The 22,347-nt window shown below is 40.4% G+C and overlaps 1 protein-coding gene across 1 annotated transcript in view; it reads left to right on the top strand.

Annotated features, from left to right (window-relative positions):
* COL15A1 (collagen type XV alpha 1 chain) overlaps positions 1–22,347 on the top strand; it is a gene marked incomplete at its 5' end in the record, with an annotated part of 153,451 nt that overhangs the window by 41,140 nt on the left and 89,964 nt on the right. Inside the window, 4 exon segments of the mRNA XM_081996464.1 lie at positions 8,301–8,848; positions 11,691–11,765; positions 12,195–12,290; positions 20,962–21,088. Of these exon segments, the coding sequence (XP_081852590.1) occupies positions 8,301–8,848; positions 11,691–11,765; positions 12,195–12,290; positions 20,962–21,088 (846 nt within the window).

The raw sequence follows: 22,347 nt of genomic DNA, 5'->3' as shown, positions 1-22,347 counted from the left end.
GCTGCTTTTATGGGGCCTTTTGAGCCATTTAGTAACCCGTGAAAGGTATCACTTCAAAGTTGATTCCCTTTTCTTGTGCTACTCTTTTGGCGATGGGGACCTTACCAGGTCCATAAGTTCTTTCTTGTTCTTTTCAGTCACATATATGCCTACGCACGTGTGCACACAGTTGTTCATTATTATCATTTAGGTGTGTCACTGTGATTTGTTTGACCTTAAATACAGACTGGGCCATAAGGTTGCCCTATATTATGCAGCAGACAATGGATGGTTTTCAGTCTATTGACCTTCTGGTTAACAGCTTAGTTAGCTTTGCCACACCACTGTAGCTGAATTACTAAATATTTCCCACTTTTGCCTCTCATCTGTTTCTGAGGAAAGAAGGACAATAGCTATTTAATGGCTATGCTATATTTGATATTCTATACTGCTGTGGCTCAAAGAAACGGATGTGTTTTATACACAGATTTTTGTCACTAAAGGAGAACAGTTCACTGAGTAAAAGTAAACATTTGAAGCCCTTGGTTTTATATACAAAAAGCCATATGCACAAAAATGTATATGGAAGATCTTCTAGACAAGCAGCTAACGAAACTATAATAATCCAGTATTAGATCACAAAAACTGAAAAAATGGCTTGTATGAAAGACAACATTTTCTTTTGTTGATTAGCTTGAAAGCATCGTAATGAAATAGGGTTTCTCAAACAAAGATGAGACTGAAAAAAGGAAGAGTGTTTTGTGCAATATAGATGCGTATTTAACAGTATTTAGGTACATGAACTACGTACATTTTTGTCCAGTAGAGGGCAGACTGATAATGACGTAAAAGCAGGAGCTGGCCGAAAGTGTTGGAAAACGGTTTGCGCACAAGGATGCGGTACCGCAGCTCCAACTGACGGCAGCCTTAATTCTGGGTGTGCAACACTACTAAAAATTGCTTCTGAGGTTTCCGCAGGCGTCTGGAAGAAAATGCTCCAGCCTTTAATACGAGTATATTTTATCCAAGATTTCCAACAGTGTATCAATGGCAGCGAGAAACGTGTTCAAGCTGCTGGGCAAGCAGGGCAAATGCTGTTTTTCCCGAGAGCAGCAATGACACGAGCCTCTTCTATTTCATATAGCCCATCTTGGGCTGTGTTAAAATATTGCCGTTATTTTTCCCTTTGCAGTACTTGATTAACTTTTATTTTGTGGATGTGGAAATCCTTCTCTGCTTTATGTTATTGCTATGAATATTTCTTGTTAACTGCAAAATAAATACACTTTGGCAGCAGGGAAGAAGACACTTTCTTCCTGCACCTCAGAACCGTACCCTGTATAACATAATGTTCCATGACAGTTACAGCATTTCTTTGACTGCAGAGTAGAGACAACATAGGCTGTGCCACTGAGACAGATACAGCTTATTTACCCCGCTGGAAAGCAAGCTTACGACCTAGGTTTATGGTTATCTGGGCTGAGAAGCAAGGTCAGCTTGGCTCAGGTTTACAGACACAGAAGCACCGAACGCTAGCTGCCCTGAGCTTGGTCTGGTTTTGAAAGCCTTCGTAGAATATCTCTCTTATCCCATCGCCTTGAAATGAACACGAAAAGCAGCTACCAGCAACGGCTCGTGCAGTGGCGAGCAGCAGTGGCACGAGGTGTGCTTTCACAGGATGCAAAGCCAACTGCCGTGAAGCGAATGGGCTTTTACAAGCATGGGGCAAGATTATGGACAGCAGCTCTGACGAAGAGTGACTGTAGAGGAACAGGGGGAAACACGAGGTGAACTGCAGTTATGAACTGAACCGAAAGGGAAAGTTCATTCAAAAGTCAGCACCCACCCCACTCCCATCCCCAGACCTCTGGAGCCCTCCAAGCCTGCCCTTGACTGAGTTAAACACAGCTGCTATGATTTTGACTAAAGGGTGGTTGGTTTCTTACATTTAGCAAGTAGCATCTGCTTGAGCGTGTTATTCTGACTCTTACTTAATGGGTCAGTAACCTGGAGCAGAATTTGGCTAAATGGGGTAGCTGATGCACCTGAGTAATTGTGTTAAAAGGTATTTCTAGCTGAAAACATGATGAATGAAATAAATGTGACAATCCTTAAACAGCTGAACAAATATTACTGCTAAAAATTAAGTGGTTGGGGCCAAATATGACAGTCCTTTATGTGCAGCTTCAGTCTTGCATTCATGTAGTTGTGATAGTCCAGCTCAAGCATCTTCTTACACCATGGAAGAGAACAGCAGTGTGTTTATTTTGCAACATGGGTTGGTCTCACCATACAATGCTAACCATTTCCTTTTGCTCAAAGGAATTGCCATCAATATTTCTTCTTTTTTTCAGACTTAGATCTTTGGACCTGTATGCTTTAAAATGAGGCTAAGATGGGTAATTCTGTCTGTCAGGGATGAGAGTCTTGCCTTTGAACTCCGCTTCTGATACATTTGCTAGTGGACAAACCAAGGATAAAATTACACCGACAAACAGTGTCCTTATCGATAACCCTGTAGCCTTTGATGCTGTTGGAGTAGGTTTCCTAAAGCCTGTGTGCTAGTATACTTCATGCCACCTTAGAAGTTAGGTTGTGTGGATGTGGAGCGTATTAGCTAGGAACAGGGACTGTGGGTATTCCATGTTTTATATGAGCTCCATTAGACAGCAGGAAATACAAATACTCTACTCCAGGTGTCAGAAGATCTCAGGTTTATAATTACTATTTGTAAGAAAGGTCCAGATTCTAGTCGTATATCTAAAATAGCTTTTAATATAAGCTTTAAGTTCCTGATAGCATTTAAAAAAAAAAAGGCAGGCAAATTCATTCTTGGTAATAGAGTTGCATACACTAATAACAAGGCATACAACTCTTCACCTGCACTTGTTAAAAATGGATAAACTAGTGCATGGGTCAGGGTTAGGGTTAGGGTTAGTAAGATAGTAAGATAAATGGTATGAATCTGGGCCTTTCTCTGCCTCTGCCTCCGTTCTTGTTTATAAGATATAAATACTGGCTTTGTGCTCTAACAATGAAAGCGAATGTAATAGACCTCCAAGCACGTAGGGTTTTTTTCTTTCCTCTTTACCTCACCCCTTGTGAGCAGTGGAAAAGTATTTCGGATCCCACAGGTTTACAATCCCACCCTGCCTAGCTCGTGCGGGGTGAAGGTGAGGTATGCTTCCCTCGCGCTACAGGCGCCTGACAGTCATCTGGAGAAAAGTAGTGCATTTGGGGTCAGACAAGCAGTGAGGCTTCAGGCACAGCATGAGGCTTCAGGCACAGTATCTGTCACCTCACAGATGCCGTTTCAAGACGGCTCCCACGGATGCCATTTCTATACCGGCAACTCTGCTTTTAGGAACTTCTCCGACTGCTGCCCTTCTACCGTCAGCATCGTGTTTCTTTCCGATCTCCTTTTCTGTCTAATGAGCAAACCCATCTCCTCCTACCTGTTTCTAAAGACCTTTGCCTTTTTTCCCAGCCCATTTCAAGCTTCACGATCTTGCAGTGTTACTGATCGCTGTGCTAAAGACACAATAGGGAAACCAGGTATCTTCCAATGCCAAAATGGTCGCCTGTTGTTTTTACGGTTACACTATTTTCAGTAGTGAAGCGGTGAGGTAGTTACATGCAAAAAATACAATTAAAAGAAGAAAAAAACTCTACTATTGTCATCTGCAGTCTTGAACCAATCCATATATTGGTTTACAGGATGATTTTTACAACTTCTCAGCTGGTCCCTGAAGCCACTCGGTGGCAATCTCCAACTATCTTGCAAACTCTATAACAATTCCGACTATATCATACAGTTACAAATGGTAAAAAATGCAAAGTATAGCATAGCTCATAACTCTAGAATTATAAAAATACTACCCCAATTTATGGTATTCTACTACTTTCTTTTCTGAGATAAAATATAGCTAATATTAAAGCTGCTTCTGTACTACACCTTCCAGTGCCCCAGGTCTAGGAATCATGAACATAAACAGGATGAATTTTGGATGCTCCCGAATATCCAGTGGCTTAGTAGCAATACATGTTCGAAACAAAGGTATACGGGTGCAACATAGTGCTCTGCTGGCTTAAAGGTACTTAAAATAGCATAGCATTTACCTATTGATCTAAGGGAATAAGAGGCCATTTTTTATTCTAACACAACTGCAGCAGAGGGACATGAATTTATCAAAGATAATTGAATGGGAACGAAGCCTGTGGCTGTAAGTCCATATTCTGCTTTTAACTGTAACTGTAGGCCCTAATAAATCCTTTAAGAGCTGGGAGTGAGCTCTAAGTACAGAATTTGGCTAGAAGCTTCTTGTTTTGCTTTTCTGTGGTGGATAGGTGCAAGCTTCTACCCCAGTCTCACTGAAGCTCAGGAGTTTGCTGAGCCTTTTGACTTGTCTCAAATGAAAATCCTGATTCTTCTTTACTGTCTTTTGCTGCCGCCTTTTGCAAATATATTTCATTTGTCTCAGAGCCTATGCCAAAAAAGCAAAGGGTGTGTTACTGTTTGGAATGTGGCTAGGGAACTGCAGCTAGACTGCAGTCCACATGCTGTGCGGGGAGAATTAACGGGCTTTTTTGCATTTGCTAAATCTTCCTTTGAGAATGGGAAGTGGGAAGCTACAATTCTATTCATTAGATTCGCTTCTGGGATGCATCCTGCTATCCAAGTCTAATAAGCTGGCTGCTGGCCACCTTAGGTATTCCCCGTCTGCTTTCTAGGTCACTTTTCCCATGGCTCTTTGGACATAGATGTGGTATCTGCATACAGATCCTATATTCTCCTTCAAGCTTCCTATTTTCCTTATGATTTTACTATTGAGTAACGGCTTATGCATCTCATTTGTAGTTGAGGTTCCTTTATGTGTATGTATGTGTGAATATAAAACATGACTCAATATTAGATTCACAATCCAAAAATCATTAGCTTGCTTTGACCGGAAAAAAAATGTGTTCACTTTTCAGACTATTAGGAAGGGGAAAAATCTATCAAGGCAAAGCATTTAAAAGTGCCGAAGGAAAACAGTTTCTGGATAAGAAGTTAGTTTTCCTGTTTCTAAACATAGCTTCTATACTTTCTGAAAATATGTAAGGGAAGTTTTTCTATATGGAGCACATCAGACTTCTTCCAGTAAATGAGTTCCCTCAGCAAGTAAGTGCCAAAGCTAAAGTACAGAGAAGATGATAGATTAGAATTTATTTCAACTGGATTTTAGCATCTTTTGCACAGGGATAACATTTTACCATTTCTTTGCTAAGCCACTAGGACAATAGAAAGCACTTTGCAACACATAGCCGAGGATGGTACTGCATATGAATAATGAATAACAGAAATATATTTCAGCTGAAGAACCTCTGTCTTCATCAGAACCAGCTTGACAGGTTTCAGAGCAAAGTGCAAGATTCATTTATTTTGTCTGTTTTTAATCAGATATTTTTAGGCAAAGTTTTTCAGGTCACTTTGTTTGCAGTATTCAGATGGACTGTCATGCCTTTTCCATTACTATTCCATTTGGATTTATTGAGCCTATATAGTTATTATAGCTACGGTAAGTGAGTAAGTTTAAAAATTGAAAGATACTTCTTCAATCCACACTGCAGAAATATATACATTATGAAGGACTTGGGAATGCTTACAGATCATAGAACAAAGATTAAAAGTCATGTTATAACCAATAACTCTGAAATTATTCTCTACAGTAATTTTTAATTGTTTTGTACTCTTTTGTTTCAAATCACCAGCCTGGGCTAAGGTCACAATCTCCCTTGAGGGATTAGACTGTAGGCAAATAGATGGCATTGCCAGCAAAATTTTCCTCATATTAAGATAATTTTCTCCTTTTCTCAGTTTAATTTCATCCTATTATCTTCCCTGTAACAGAGGAGTCTCCATGTAAGCAGCTGATTGGGTGCCCATCCTTTTAAATTCTTGAAACCCCCAACCTCATCGTACAGGAGTGGCACATTAGTGTCTTAAAGAGAAAACGCTATGGTGAGAGCTGTGAGGTTAATTATGCAATTTCTCCCTCCTGATGGCCAATTATCGTGCCTGAACTGGCCAGCTGATACAAACACATGCAGCTTGGAACCATCCTTCAGCGCACACTGGCACAGGGGAGGGATGTAGGAGTGCTACAGGTATTGGAGGTGGAAGTAGGTCCTATGCACATGAGGAATAATTTGAGGTATTCCAGGATGTACTGAGCTGAAATTAAAATAATGATGCAGGACACAGGTCCTAGGAAACCAGGTGTTACAAGTTATGAAGCAAAAGTTGTTTGTAATTATGTATGTACATCCTGTAGTTTTATATGCAACCGGGAAACTTCAGCTCATCCCACGACCATGGGTGAGCTGTATGTGTATGGGCTGCTGGTAAAATGCAGGTCGTCTCAGGGTGAAATGTATCAGAATCTGGCGATGACTTGGTCCTTGACAGGTAGGCTGAGCTAGGAGCCAGCTCCATGTGTCTCATCACTGCTTACCTTTAGGCTGACTGGGAGCTTGTTTTCAGCTACTGTAAGTACTTGTTCAAAAAACAGATCAAAAAACTCATACCTGTTGTCCCTAACGTACTTATAAGAAGATGGGCTGGGTTATTTCCTGTCCCCCGTAAATGTCTGCGGTGTTAGACTACCATGGGTAGCATCAGTTCTCCCCACGTCATATTGAAAATTAAGCGTCCATCGAGCTTAATGCTATCTTGGCGCATCATGTTAAGGAACCTTCCTGATGCAGAAATGTTGTCACAAGGAAGGGACTTGGGAATGCTAGCAGTGGGAGCACTAGTGGATGAGTAGGCACCAAGTACCTCACCACCGCAGATACTCTTCCAGACCTGTTGTTTACACCTGCTGTGGTAGAAGGGGGAAAAGTGAAGAGACACACACAAATTCAATCTGGTTTTAGGGAGGTTTCAAGAGAGTTTGCCTCATCTATACTGTTCTACCACAAGGCCTCTGTTTTCCATGTTACTTTTTATCTGATGGAGTTAATCTGAGAACCGTGGTAGACAGGTGTGTGAGATGGATAAGGAAAGGAACTGCAAAACAGTGGTTCCAAATACATCCTCTCTTTTACCCAGGATCTGAATATTTTCAGCAAAGAATAGTGTAGAGAGAGGCCAGGATGCACTTGATCAAGAAAGTGATTTAACAATCTGACTTTCTTGGATCATGGAAATCTTTTTTGTACGTCTGCAGAGAAAGCCAGCAGTTACTTACTCATGAACTGGAGTTTATGAGTGATTATGGTTTTACATGATGTAGCTACATTAAGACATACCCTAGCACTTTTTTTTGCTTCTGCATAACATAAATATTTGCAATAGGGTGAAAATGTATAGCAGTAAAAAGAATTGAGACTTTTAGATAAAATGAGAAACTTAAAAACATAAGGTTGGAGGAGATTGTAAAGGGAGGAAAGGCTTTAGATTTAAGTGGAGCTCTGTATAGATCCAGATCTGAATCACTCATTATGATTAAAAATGGTATCTCTTCTTGCTTGTTTTTACTTCTTGGAAGGAGAAAATTGGTAGAAGTTCTGTTGCTGGTATGCCTGCTGGAGTATGCCTTCCCAAGGCTCTAGTGAAAGTTGGGTGTAGATACTTAGCTGTTGTCATTGCTCCCTCATTGCCAGGAAGGAGTCCTCTCTGGGCATGTTTGGCAGAGATACTTAATTCTGTGTGTTTGCCAAAGCAAAAATACTCTAATTTCAAAACTGAATTTTGATTGCTGAATAATATTTGTTAGGTACACTGCGAAACTAAGGAGATAAATCTGAGAAAAAGGGCACAAATAAAATCTAGCCTCTGCTGTAGAAGCAGGTAACTGCAAGGGGCTAAAACAAATCAACTGTAATTTTAATCCCGTATTTGTGAAACTCTGTCATGCTGTTTGTAGAGAACTCTTGCTGTCTTTTTAGTTTGTGAGGATAAAGGACATCAGATTTTTTGAGAAAACAAAAGGTTGTTTAGTCTTCACTGAGTCCACTCTGCAAGCACGTTCAGCGCTTTCCTTTGTAGTCTACGGGCAGCTGAAGTGAAATATATGTTGCAGGAACTACTTGTTACCGCTTAGTTTCACCAAATGTTTACATGCATCTTTCTTTAGTACAGGAGTAACCTCAGTCAGTCAAAGGACAAAGAATGACACATGTACTTAGCTAGATGTGTTTAAGCACTAATGGAACCGGGGCCTAAAGTATTACGTTACCTGCATTACGCTGCATTAAGGCCTTTCTTAAATAATTTAAATTAAATGGACTGTGCACCTCAACAATAAATAACATGTTTTTTCTCACACACTTTACAGAACGAGGCTCAAAAGGACATCTTGACCTCACAGAGTTAATAGGAGTTCCTCTTCCTCCCTCCGTCTACTTTGTCACCGGCTATGGAGGGTTTCCAGCTTACAGCTTTGGTCCAGATGCTAACATCGGCCGCCTGACAAGTGCTATAATACCCTTGCCTTTCTATAGAGATTTCGCTATCGCGGTTACAGCGAAACCAAACAGCGATCGTGGAGGAGTGCTATTTGCCATAACAGACGCCTTCCAGAAAACTATTTACCTGGGAATGAGACTTTCACCAGTTGATGACAGCACCCAGAGAATAATTATGTACTACACAGAGCCCGGCTCTCATATCTCCCGAGAGGCTGCTTCGTTTAAAGTGCCAGTGATGACTAACAGGTGGAATAGGTTTACAGTGGCTGTTCAGGGAAATGATGTTGCTTTGTTCATGGACTGTGAAGAATATCAGAGAGTTCAGTTTCAAAGGTCAGCTCGAGCCTTGGTGTTCGAAGCTGGCTCTGGGATATTTGTTGGTAATGCAGGAGCCACAGGATTGGAAAAGTTCACAGTAAGTAATGTCTGAAAAATTCACATGCCTCAGTGTTTCATGCACGCACGCGCTACCCAAGAAAGTCTGCTTACAATGGTTATAACCCCAAATGAGGCTTTTTGTGCTTCCCTTGTACTTCAAAACTTGTACGATATGTTGTGAGAGTAATATCTGTTCCCCTAAATTAGTAAAGCAGCAGCACAAAACTGAGTGGATCCTTCGCTTTAGAGAAAAAAGATATTCTTTCTAAAGTTCAGGTGTACTAGCAGGTTGTGAGCCCCATCTGGTAAGCAACAAAGATAATGTACTTTTATCATTCATCTGACTAGTCTCAGCCCCTAGAATTAAAGGAATATTTGATTCCTGTATTTGATTAGGAGCAAATTTACTTGATTAGCAGCAAGTAAGTGGTGTAAAGGGATATGTAGGAAAACTGCCTGCTGATGCTTACCTTTCTTAGACAGACGGCATGACTGGAGTATTGAGGATGCCTGATTAGCAAGTAGGAATGAAAAACGTTCAGGAAAATGAGACCACTTTGGTACCCTACCTGGAAAACACATATGTGATGATCAGTTGCTGAGATTATCACCAATAAATCTGTAAATACAGTGACAGGAATGCGTGGTGGATTCCACTCCAAGACATTTCCACTGAAAGAGGCTGTTCTGTGTGCTATATCAAATACGTACATTTCAGTCAATATTCTAACTGCTTCAGTACTATTAATTGTTACATGTACTCTAGGTCTTGTGTCTTTATTTCTTCGTGCACCATATGTCACAACTGATTTTGGATAGAAAAACTAAATGTTTTAAATGCTTTTTAAATGGTTGATTCCTCCTAAAGCTCTGTTTGCGTGACAAGAACTGTTTACATCGATTGCCCAAAATAGAAACAATTCACAGCAGATTGTGAAAATTACTCTGAATGGATGTCAGCTGCTGGTTTGCTCTGGCTAATGGGAATTCATGTGTCTAAGGCTCTGGTTGCCAGACACAAAAGGCCATAACTATAATCAGAATTTATGCAAACAAAAGGAAATTCTAGCTCTGGTGCTTGTAAAGAAAAGTAGAAACCAGACAACGACCAAATGTAGCTGAATCAGTGATGATGCCAGATTCTGCAAACCAGCTTTAACAGGGAAGGCACCAGCAGGCACAAGACGCAGAAGGGGACTACAAAACCTCATACCTACCATCCCTAACATGGCAGCCTTGGCCATGACTTTCCTGGTTGGACTTATTGGCTAGTGGCCACACTTGGGAAACGTTAGGGCTCTCCAATTTGCTTCCTTCAGCATCCAGGGCCACAGGTTAGAACAAGAGGAAAAAAACGTGTTCTCCAAATATGATTCACTCATGCTGTGAGAACAAAGCATCACTTCCAAGAGACTACTTAAGTGTCTGGTTTTGCCTCCTTTCATGTATAATTTTTCAGTGAACTGTTCAGTTAGTCTGACATTGTTCGATAGCTGAGTTGCCCATTATTAAGTTTTGAGAGCAAGTGGATGGTTCAGTTCACTGAACTGTTATCTCAGATTGCCTGCACACTCAGAAGGCACCAAGTGCATGAGTTTCATGGTCTTTGAAGGTACAGAAATTAGAGGTTCATTAAAGATAAAATTTCAGATTCTGTTCCTTTCTGAAATATTTTAGAAGCCACCAGAAAACTGCTTCAAAAGTACTTCCTTGCTTATAATTCCCTGGTGCTTCTAGGACAGGGAGAGAGGAAACGGTGACTGGGAAGTCAGGCATTGCAGCGTATACAAATGGCAGCTACTCCTTTTCTGGAGTTTGCATTTTTTGGTGGCATTAAGTAAGAGCAAAGTGTACTACTTTTGTCATCTGAACAGTTGTTGGAGTTTTCTATAGCGAGACTCAGGCTTTCTGTGCCCCTGGGTGAGCAGAGCTGCTGTGTGTTGGTGGCAAGTAACACTCGGCAGACAGAGCACAACCAATGTACCGCTGCACGGTGTAAACGTCCGAGCTCCTGGAAGAGAAGTCACTGGGCTGCGAAGTACTCTGGGTCAGTCTGGAGATAAAGGCTAAATCTGTCAGCTTCTTCAGGCTCTTCTGTGCAGAAAATACAAAAGCAGAGAAACAAAAGGTGCAGCCAGCAAAAGGGGAAGAGGCAGGTCGCGTGTGTGATGGCTCTTTTCGTCCTCTGCGTGCGCCATGCCGAGCTCCGTGAGACCTCCGAACGAGGAACCGCCCCCCGCCTGTTTCCTAAAACACTTGGAGCCTTTGTGAGCTAAGAAACAGGATCTAGATGTTATAAATGAAATTGTTGCTGCTCCACCGGCGAGTCAGACTGAGAAATATAGTTTGTAGCTCTGAAAAAAAGAAACATTTGTTATGGGAAAATCCATCTCCTTTCTTTCAGCTTTGAAAAGCTGTAAGCTGGTGTCTCCCTGGCCCACTTCATCACTTACTGGTATTTCCTTTGCCTCCATTTTTAGGGCACTTCACGTGCCGTTTTTGGAGCTGCAATGCACCTAACTAGAAAAAGCAGACAGTGCTTTACAGATTCTAGGACATAATCTAGGACTAGATCCTTCAGTTGGGGCACTAACAATACAGTGTGGCAATTGCATTGTCCTTGGGACATGATAGTCATTGTATTCTGGCAGCTTCAATTTCTTCTACGTTTTGGAAAAGGAAAACATAAGAACATATTTACATTTTTAAACTGGGTTTATTAACATAAAATTTTATGCTTCAGATCATTGTCCAAGCAAATCAGAACAAAGCCTGGGGTTTTTTTTGTTATTTCGTTTAATTCCCACCCCTCCACCCTCCCCTTCACACATGCTACTTAAAATATTACTTCCTTGAACTGTTGTTGTTGTTTCACGTAGGGTTCAATTCAACATCTGGTGATCAAATCTGACCCAAGGGCTACTGAAGATCATTGTGAAGATGATGATCCTTATGTGAGTATTCTTATAAAAATGTCTTTATCCTCAGTGCCTCAGAGATTTCAAAGTCATTTGCCATTAGACATTTTTCATACGACTAAATATAGTATTTCTTCTCGGGAACATGGCATCATATTTAAAACTATCTGTGTGTGAGAATCTCTTTTTTTGACTACACAGCCTCTAAAACTGTGATTTTTTCAGAAAGCATAATTTTCTTTTGTCTATAACACTTCAGAGAAAATGAACTATGACTCAGTTTTCTGAAGGGTCTTTTTCATGAAATGCTGTAAGTACTGAAATAAGTTAACATCAGAATGACACTGAGGCTTCACCAACTGAAAAAAAAAAAGTTTTTTCTGCATTTAACTAGCCAATTCCTTGGAGATGATACTTTTTTTCCTGACTTTTATGAACTTGCTATCATGATTGGATTTTGCACAGGCTTCAGGGGACACTAGTGGCAATGGCAGCATTCAAGAACATGAAGGTATTTCTGAGGCACAAGAAGTCCTTGCACCTTCTCATCTTCCTATACGGGTAAATTTATTTATTAGCTTTACATTTCTGGTTTAATAATACTTTTTTAGATAGCGAGGTCTGGGTTTTGTCATTGTTTTTTCATATGTGGTAACTTCCAAAGGCACCTGTGAGAACAACATGCACCCATCCACAAGAATGACTGCACTGTGCCAGATCAAAAATCTGGTATATTTGACAACAATCAGCAACCAAAACTTTGGGAAGAGTATAATAATAGATCAGCAACATAAACATGACACTTACTGGGAATAATCTTTTAATCTGCAACAATTTCCATCTCAGGAAATGCTTGAGCCAGGAGTGTATCTATTTTACTCCCTCCTATCAGGATTTTGTACATATTGATAAGATTTCCCTGAGCCTTCTCATCTTGAGGCAGTCCTCACTCTCTTATCTTCCTCTCATAGGTCAAAAGCCCTAGTTCCTTAATGATCTACATGGTCCTTTGATGGACTTGGTCCAATATGTCCATGTACTGGTGAGCCCAGACCTGGACACAATACTCAAGATGGGGGTCTCACCATTGCTTAATACGGAAGGATCACCCCCTTCAACCCGCTGGTGATACTCTTCCTGATGCAGACCAGGGTGCTGCTAGCCACCTTTGTCAGAAAGACGCATTGCTGGCTCTGCTTCCACTTGTCTGCCAGCATCCGTTCCTGCAAAGCTGCTTTCCAGCCACTTGGCCCCCAGCCAGCACTGCTGTATGGGGTAATTCCTCTCCAGACGCAGGACTTGCATTTTACTTTGCTGAACTTCAGGAGATTCTTGTCTGCTTATTTCTGCAGCCAGCTGGGGTTCTGAATGGCAGCAAAATCACCTGGTGCCTTGATGACTCCTCTCCATTTTGCGTCACACCACAAAATTTAACCCATGAAATCTTATTGTGCTTTCACTTTTTCTCATTTGAATACAACTGCAGCTAATTCAGGAAAGTTGTCTAACTTCTCTAGTCTATCCAGAAAAAATTCAATTCTTTTATCTAATTGCTTTAAGCAATTTTTAAGTTTAATAACTACCATACTGTTCAAAATTACACACAGCAATAGTAGAATTTTTGGCTTTTATTCCTCCTTTTGCAAGATGTCATGCTTTAACCCAATAGGGTAACTAAGCATCACACAGCTGTTTGCTCACTCCCCACCAGTGTGATGGGTGAGAGAATGGGTAAAAGTGAGAAAACTCATGGGTTGAAATAAAGGCAGTTTAATAGGCGAAGCCTATTAAAGCCACACACCCAAGCAAAGCAAAACCAGGAATTCATTCAACACCTCCTATGGGCAGGCAGGTGTTCAGCCATCATCTCCAGGGAAGCAGGGCTCCACCACGCGTAATGTTTACTTGAGAAGACAAACACCATATACTCCGAACATCTCCTTCTTCCTTGTTCTTCCCCCAGCTTTATATACTGAGCACAATGCCATATGGTATGGGATATCACTTTGGTCAGTTGGGGTCAGCTGTCCCAGCTGTGTCCCCTCCCAAATTCTTGTGCACCCCCAGACTACTCGCTGGTGGGGTGGTGAGAGGAGCGGAGAAGGCCTTGACTCTGTGTAAGCACTGCTCAGCAATAACGAAAACACCTCTATTATTATCAACATTGTTTTCAGCACAAATCCAAAACATAGCTCCATGCTAGCTACTGTGAAGAAGATTAACACCATCCCAGCCAAAACCAGCACACAAGAATGTTGTTTCTCAGCATATTATTCACTGTTGCAGAGTACAAAAGGTTGAAATTTTCTATTTTAATGAGAAAGTGTTACTGCTACGTTGCTAAAAAATTAGTAGCACATCTATGGTTTACGTGAACGGGGACCTAAAAGTGTAATAGCTATTGTTCACCACTATACACCGCTCCCAGGGACAGGACATGTGACATTTTCCTTTGATTTTCCAAACATATGGGATCAGTCTTGGGTGCAAAAATGCTATTTCAAGATCTGCCAATGTCAACATGATACAGCAATGTCATGCCTTCTTCAGAAGACCTAGAAGTTGCCTACAGTTAACTTGAATTCCATAACCAAGCTGGAATCAATGCCCAGAAGGACAATGTCACAGAAAAAGTATTACAGAATATAATTTATTATTTGATAATGATGCAGTTGTGGTGCTCATAAATGAAGAGGCAAAGTATACCTTTTCCTGATGCGCCTCTTAAAGACACATTTGCTCGTTAATGATTATGTCATTGCAAACATTTTTTCTATTCAGCTGTAATACTTTCACTCATTTTATTCAATTTCTCTGCAAATCATTGTCTGTTTTGATGTTATTTTAATTTTCTTGTTAAATGTTTTTAAGTTTATTTGGGAAACTGAATCAGGCTTTAAGTACACAAATAATTTTCTCTGAAGTGGCACACCACAATGTTAATAAAGCAAATATGTATATATGGCAGATTATCACCCTAAGAAAACAAGAAAGAAGTAAGCCTCTTCGTAGCTCTTTTTTGTTCTACAGACACTTTTTTGGTGTCAGATTGTCAATTTCTTGGACTGTGTAGAAACAATCTTCATTGTGTCTGTGTGCAGTTCTGGTTACCACTACAGTAACTCTTTCTATGAGCCAGTCACAGAATGGCTGACAATACATAGGCTTCTGAGCCAACTAATCATAAGTCTGAAAGGCCAGTAAATCCAAAATCCAAGAACTTAATGTGAAAGTATTTCCTTGGATCACACACATATTTTTCTTAAAATGCCTGGGGACTTCAAAAGGCCATACCAGCACGTAAATAAATATGTAGACTCCTTTAGCAAATTGTTTAACACTATTGCCAAATTAGAAATGTCCAAATGCAAATGAATTGTGGTATTTGCATGCTTCCCAGAGTGATTGCCCATGGAATTTTAATGAGTTTATTCTTTAGAAATATGAAACAAGAGACAGAGAAATAAGTCACAATTTACCGATCAGTATAGTCACTGACAGATGTTTCTGAGAAAGTTCTTACTTATCTTCTACTCTGAAAAATATCTGAACAAAGTCTCCAAATCAGCACTTCAACGTAAATTACTATGCTGAGCTGGAATGAAACAAGTCAAAGGTTATACCTGAAAATGTAATCTCTGAATAAAGACACTTAACAATGTTGATGGTCCATATTCTAATTTGTATTTTTCTGTGAAGTGGTTCGGTACTGTGCAGGGGGAATGGATAGCATTCTTTGGACTCTTTCAAAATATTTCCATTTAATGGGCCTTGTGAATCAGAAAAAAAAGCCTCAGTGAATCAGCAAAAAAAGGCCTGTTTAACATTTGCAGAAGAGGTGTCTCTTCATAAAGAATTTTTCTGTGGGTTCCCTGCTAATTGATTATTTAGCCAAAAACTATCCTTGGCATGTCTTATCTACAGGGATCTTCAGAAAAAATATAGCCTGAACTACTCTGTATGTCAGAAAGGCACTGCCAGAAAGGAAAAGTAGGGAATAACAATTTTCACTGCTGGTTCACGAGTGTTCAAGCCATGTGTGCTGCAGTACTGAGTGTGTGGGGTTTTTTTCCAGGAACAATACTATCCATTTTGTTTTATTAACGTTGCATCTTTATAAGCTAACAATCATAAAAATATAGTCAAGGATCATAGAATATTTGTGATTGGAAGGAAGGTCATCTACACCAACCTCCTGCTCAAAACGGGGTCATCAGTCAGGTCAGGTCACACTTTTCATAGTTTTTTCCAGTCTGGTCTTGAAAACATCTGAGGATGTAGACTGCAACGACCCCACTGTACAGTCTATTCCAATGCAGGTCTATCTTCATTGGTGAAAATCTTTATATCCAGTCAGAACCTCTCTTGTTTCAACTTAATACCCGTTCTCACTTGTCCTACTGGCAAGCACCACTGTGAAGAGCCTAGCTCCATATCATTGATGAACTTTGTGTAGGTATTGATAGGTTGCCACTAGGTCTCCCATAAGCTTTCTCTTCTCCAGGCTGAAGAAGACCAGTTCCTTCAACCTTTCCTCACAGGACAACTGCTCCAGCCCTTGTCTGTCTTGTAAGATGTCTGCTGAGCTCACTCTAGTTTATTGATACCTATGTTGTAAGTGGGGACAAAACCAGGCACAGTATTCTAGATGCGGTCTAACAAGTGCTGAATAAATGGGGGTAATCACTTCCCTAGACCTAGTAGCATGTAGCCAGAGTTCCTGTTAACACAACTTTCTTTGCTGCCAGGTCATGCTGCTGGTTTATATTCAGCTTGCTGTTCACCAAGATCCCCAGGTCCTTCTCTGCAGAGCTGCTGCCCAGTTTGTCTGTCCCCAGCCTGTGTCATTGCAAGGGATTCTTCCTTCCCACGTTCAGGACTTTGTGTTTGTCCTTGCCGAGTTTCATAAGGTTCATGTTGGCACATTCCTCCCTCCTGTCCAGGTCCCTCTGGATGGCAGTCCTACACTTCAGCACATTAATTGATGGACCTCCAACTGCCGCTTTGGCATTATCTGCAAACTTTATGAGCAAGCACTCTGCTGCCTCCTCAAGTCATTGGTAAAGATGTTAAACAGAACAGATCCCAGGATGGACCCATGAGTACGTCCCATTAAACGCTATGCTCTGAGTTCAATCATCCAACTACTTTTTACCCATCTTGTTGCTCTCCCGCCCAGACTGTAATGTCCTAGCTTGGATACAAGAATATCATGGGAGACACTGTTGAAACCTTGCTAAATCAAGGTAGATGACACCCGCTGCTTTCTCCTCATCTACCAATCCAGTCATTTTATCACATAAGGGAATCAGGTTGGTCAGGCATGATTTACCCTTGGTAAATCCATGCTGACAGTTCCTAGTTACCTTCCTTCATGTGCCTAGAAACACGTTCCAAGAGGACTTGCTTCATGATTTTCCCAGAGATCAAAGTGACGCTGACCAGTCTGTAGTGATGTGAATTGTTCTTTTGGCTTTAGAGTAAATGAGAGTAAATGTTCCAAATGAGTTTTGCCATTTTAAAACTACTTTTTTATTATCCACACACTGATTGCAAGAAATGTAAAAATTTCTAAATTCTTTTTATGGGAATTCTAAAGCAAGTTCTGGATTGCCTATTAGCATTTGGTATTCTGTATCTGTCCTTGTTTCATCATTCAAAGTTAAATATAAAATCTAGTAACAGATTTTGCCTTTCAATAACCTAGTCCCTCATTGTTTAATCTGCAGTCTTTACAGAAGTGACACACACACTTTTATATGTATTGACACAAACGAGCATGGAACCAGACTTGTCTCAGTAGTGACAGACAACAACAGTTGCAAGTTGTAGGTGGGGAGGTTCAAGCTGGATTTCAGGAAAACTCAATAGGATAATAGTGCAGCACTGGAACATGTCACACAAAGGGAATATCAAATCTCTGGCCTTAGAAGTTTTCAGGATTTGGTTAGAAAAAGTCATGGCTAAGCTGATCTACTTAGATGAGTGGTCTACTTACATGACCTCGAGAGGTTCCTCCCAACTAAAACTTCTTCCATGTGCCCCTGCAGCCTGTGTGAATCTTGACTCAGTGACACGGGTTGGAGACCATTTTTTCTCTATGTCTTTTCAAGTGGCTGGGCATAGGGTGGACAGAATAACAAAGAAAATGTAACATTAGTACGAGACAATGAAGTCGATCATGGAAAAACTTACAGTGAAGTTGCTTTTCCCAAGGGAGTGATTCCTAACTCACATTTACACAAGCTTTATCTTGCTGTTGTGTCTGTGGTTGCAGAGATTATATTCAAGAAATTCCCTTCTTACATTCTGAATATTATCCTGAACGCAAAAGGCAGAGATCAGAGACCAGAGAGCCTGGGAAGACATGCTGGGAAGCCCGGAATGAAGGCTTGTCCTCAACAGTGTGAATCCTTCTGTGATACCCTTTCTATTTCCTAGCAGACCGAGCAATGTGGTGCCTACCGTGTTCCTTGAAAATCATGTTGTCTCCCAGAAGATGAGGAAGCCATTGTCTTCCCAGTTAAGGAATGCTAAAACAAGTGTTGATAGAAGTTGTACATAAGAAAAAACAGCATGTAATGAAGAAACAGAGGTTTGATTGAGCTATGGAATATCCCTTTCTACTGTTACTTCAAAGGAAATGATTAAGATCCCAGCACTTGCTGCACCCATATCAGACCTCTCTCCTGCTACTGAGGGCTTTCTGCAAATTCTGGGCCTCTCCTGAGGGAAGAAAATCCTCAGTGTCTGAATTGGGGTGTATGTATGGGTGCTAAGAACTGTCAAAGAAGCAGTCTAAACTACAAGGAGATGGTCTGGGTGACACAGAAAGTATTTTCCTTATCATTAGAGGACAGAAAATCTGGAGAGAACAATATCTTGTGAGTTCCCCGAGAAGCATGCTCTTCTGGGGGAAAGTTTTGAGATGGGCAGGGTATCAGGAGAATACACTGAATCTGGTTTCATGCACGGAGGCAGGAATAGCCTTTTATAACTCTGGTTTTAGGTAGTTCTTCTGAGTTCAGTCCCCTGCAGGAGCTAGATTGCAACTGGCTGTCATCTCTGTAGTGTCCTTCTGTTCATTAGGAGCTGCAAATGGGAAAGCAAAGGGACTTAGTGCTTCTCAGAGCTTCACGGACTTCTGAGAAGCTGCACCTATACAAATACTGCTCTGTATACAGACATAGTAACACAGCTCTGTAAGGAAGACTGCTGTGGGCAGTCCACACGCAAGTGGCACGCTGCTTTATCTTCTACAGTGCAGGAGAAGATACTAAAATGCCCACCTGTAATCTCCTAATCCATTTCCCCATCACCTTTGTGCACAGGGAGTACATGTGGACAAGTGGAGGCCATCCACCCTACCATTCTTTGACTAGACACGTCCTTTCAACTCCATTGGCCGATGTTGATCACTAACCTTTGTGCATGGTTATTAGATACTACTTCCCTTTTTTTTATTCCACAGATATGTCTTCACATCTAAACTGACTGGGATTATTTCAAGAGATTTTGCTGTTGTTTTTTTTCCAGTCACTTCACTAAATTACTAGTGTACTTTTTTCATAATCTTAATTATTGTAATTGTATCGGACAGGTAATCACTATTATCTATCATGTTTACATTCTTATAAGTGTAGTGTGAGGTTTGGTTGATTTTCTACTATCTTCAAGTAAATATCTCCAATTTTCCCATTATTTTCTAGTGCAGAGAGCTAGATTTGGGATATTTACTAATACTATGTGGTGGGGGTTTTTTTCCCCATTTTATAGCTTTTAAAAATTATTTCTCAAAATGAAACATTTAGATATTTGTCCTACAATTGCTTTATTTACCTTCCCAGTGAGAAATAAACATCAGGAATGCTTTATAGACTGTACAATTCTGCACATTCTGAATTGTGTGAATTACTTTCTACTGTTCATCTGAAGTATTGGTTATTCCGCATCAGAAGAGGGAAGTCACTGGGCATTGCATTTAAAGGGAAAATTGGTCCTCCTTTCTCAAAGTAGCCAAGACCCAATCTTATTAAGGATTTTAAAACACAAAACCCTATAATACATAGCTAACTTAAAACTGTAAGTTTACTATGGTTCAGATAATCAGGCTGCATAAAAAGGTTTATTGGTCTCTAAAGATTAATTGAAGTATTCCTACACAGAATGTCAAGAACAAGGTATATAGTTATAAGCGAAATAAGAGCAGAGGAAACATGCATTTGGTTCTTTCTCAAGTGGAGCAAATAAAACTGAAATTAAACGAAGGTACTTTTGTCTGCTATAGTGGGGATTGGGGATCAGATCTGGCCCACCTTGAGAAAAGATTTCCTTTCCCCTTCAAACGGAGCCCTAAAGCCAGTTTGCAATATGTATCAATATCAAGAAGTATCTTGAAGCTTTTCCTCAATTATAAGGATACAAAACCAGTGAAATAAAAATCATGCCAATGATGTTACCTCCCTTCTTTTTGCTGACAACTCAGGAACTATTTCAGCAAGCCCTATTATGCCATTTTGCACATCTTAACCCGGTTCAAGACCAGGATGCTTGGACCATTAAGTCTCCTCCAGATTACCATGGCAACATAATCACTTTTAAATTTTATTTAAATTGCAAATGCAGGTTTGCATGAAGTAGTCTCCTCATTACACTGAGGCAGCACTTCTCCAGGTCTCTAATTCCGGTAGGGAGTAAGCTCTTTACTCCTGCATCATACCAGCTTATCAAAATGGCCACCTCGTGCCCTCCCACAGCCAGCATTCCTTGTGGTTTTCTCCCTTTCTATGGGTTTGTCAGGTGGACACCACTTGGTTTGGAGGAATGGAGCTGTGGAGGAAAAGTATTGTGCTAGTTTTTTCTCAAGAGCTTGACTAAGTTAGCGTGGCATCTGCTGATAAGCAGAAACTAGATGTGTATTCTAAGGAGGAAAAACGAAATAGAAGGTGAAATAAATTAAAAACTTGTAAATGAAAGTGAGTGTACATATTGGCCATTAATAAATTTCAGCTTTTATGATAGCAATGACAGTTAATGTTTCCAAGGGCAGCGTAAGATTAAGGACAGATACTGGCAAGATATTAAGTGGGAAAGATGTGGATTTCTGTTTTCCTTCATAAATGTGGTAGTTCTGATGACTTGCTTTGAGGAAGGTAATCTACAGATTCATGCTTTAAAATATGTGATAAGCCTTTTCTCTAAACAGTTCTTCGGGATTTTGTGTTTCTTTTAGCCTGAAGATACATTGGCTGAGCCAGTGGAAGCCCCCCCAACTATATTGTCTTATTTGGAAGAAAATGATTTCTCTGGAAATCACAGATCAGAAGAAACCTCGGAAGCAGCTAAACTTAAAGAACAAGGCACTGCCTCTTTTTTTATTCGGGGGGTGGGGTCATTTACATTCTCTAGGTCCGAGTCTGTCATTTCCCTCTGTGTGCAAAGCCACTGTCACATTTTGGGTGCTGCCAGGAATGGAAAATCCTATGGTTTTGGACATCCTGTGTGTTAGGAAAGAATTGGCACATCAAACATCTGGTCTTTGAAACTGCAGTCTGTTAGACTGCAATTTGTTAATAGCAGCAAAGGTAAGTGGTAGCAACTACAGCCACCGTTCAGCATCTCCCACCTTTCACTCCATAGAGACACTTATCTCAGTCATTGTTCCTAAACATTCAGAGAACAGATTTACCCTTCTATAGTGTGTAAGTTTCAGTCACAGAATTATGGTTTACATTTTCAAATAAAAAAGTAAATATTGGATAAAACAAAGAAGCTGACCTGAGGAGCTGCTGCCGTGACAGGCAACTTTACAACACTCCAGTAAAGTGTCAGGCAAAGGGAATGAAACTAGAAAAATCCTCTTCATTCTGCTCAGGTCAGTGAGAAGCATGGCACTTCTTGAGATGTCCCTCTGCAAAAAGCAATACTGGCTCTAAAACCATGTAGCACCTTTAAAAGGAATTTAAGATGATAATAATATTTAATTCGATGACCTTCTGTTATAGCGAAGCACAGCCTTTCATGTAAAACTGAATACCTCCACTGAATAAACAACAGTATCCTGCTTATGTTCCCCGCACAGGATGTGAATCTGCCTACTGCACCAGTGGGGTGTTTTGGATGCAAGTGTAGGCAGCAAAGTAGTAAGAGCAGGGCATAATGAACTGAGGACTCCAGTCCTCCACTAGGCAGACAATTTCAGTGCACTCCTAGAAAACAAAAAGTACAGCTAGTTATCTTAATAAGGCCAAAGACAATGTTCCTGTTTAAATTTCATACGTACTTAAGATAATATATGTTGTACATATCTCTTATTTTTTGTTATATAGATGAAAAATAGGCAATCATTAGACTAGAGCTTGAGGCAAAGATGATGATGAAACACAGTCTTTGTCCTTAAAATAAACAATCGGTTTATAATTTTATTCTCACTTTTTGCTTTTAAAATTTTCAGAGTTATGAAATGACTAATATTAATCCTCGGAATGTATGTTGGTCATAACCTAAATGATTTATTTTTTCATACAACTTGCAGCATCTGTGGTCTGATAAATACCTGTGTGGTCTGATAAAACCTCTGGGCAGGTTTCATTTTGCTCTGTCTGTTTTAATTAATAAG

Source organism: Phaethon aethereus (genome assembly GCF_964289735.1).
Source record: "Phaethon aethereus genome assembly, chromosome: 2".
NCBI classification, from domain to species: domain Eukaryota; kingdom Metazoa; phylum Chordata; class Aves; order Phaethontiformes; family Phaethontidae; genus Phaethon; species Phaethon aethereus.
This window is presented reverse-complemented; position numbering and strand designations above follow the sequence as displayed.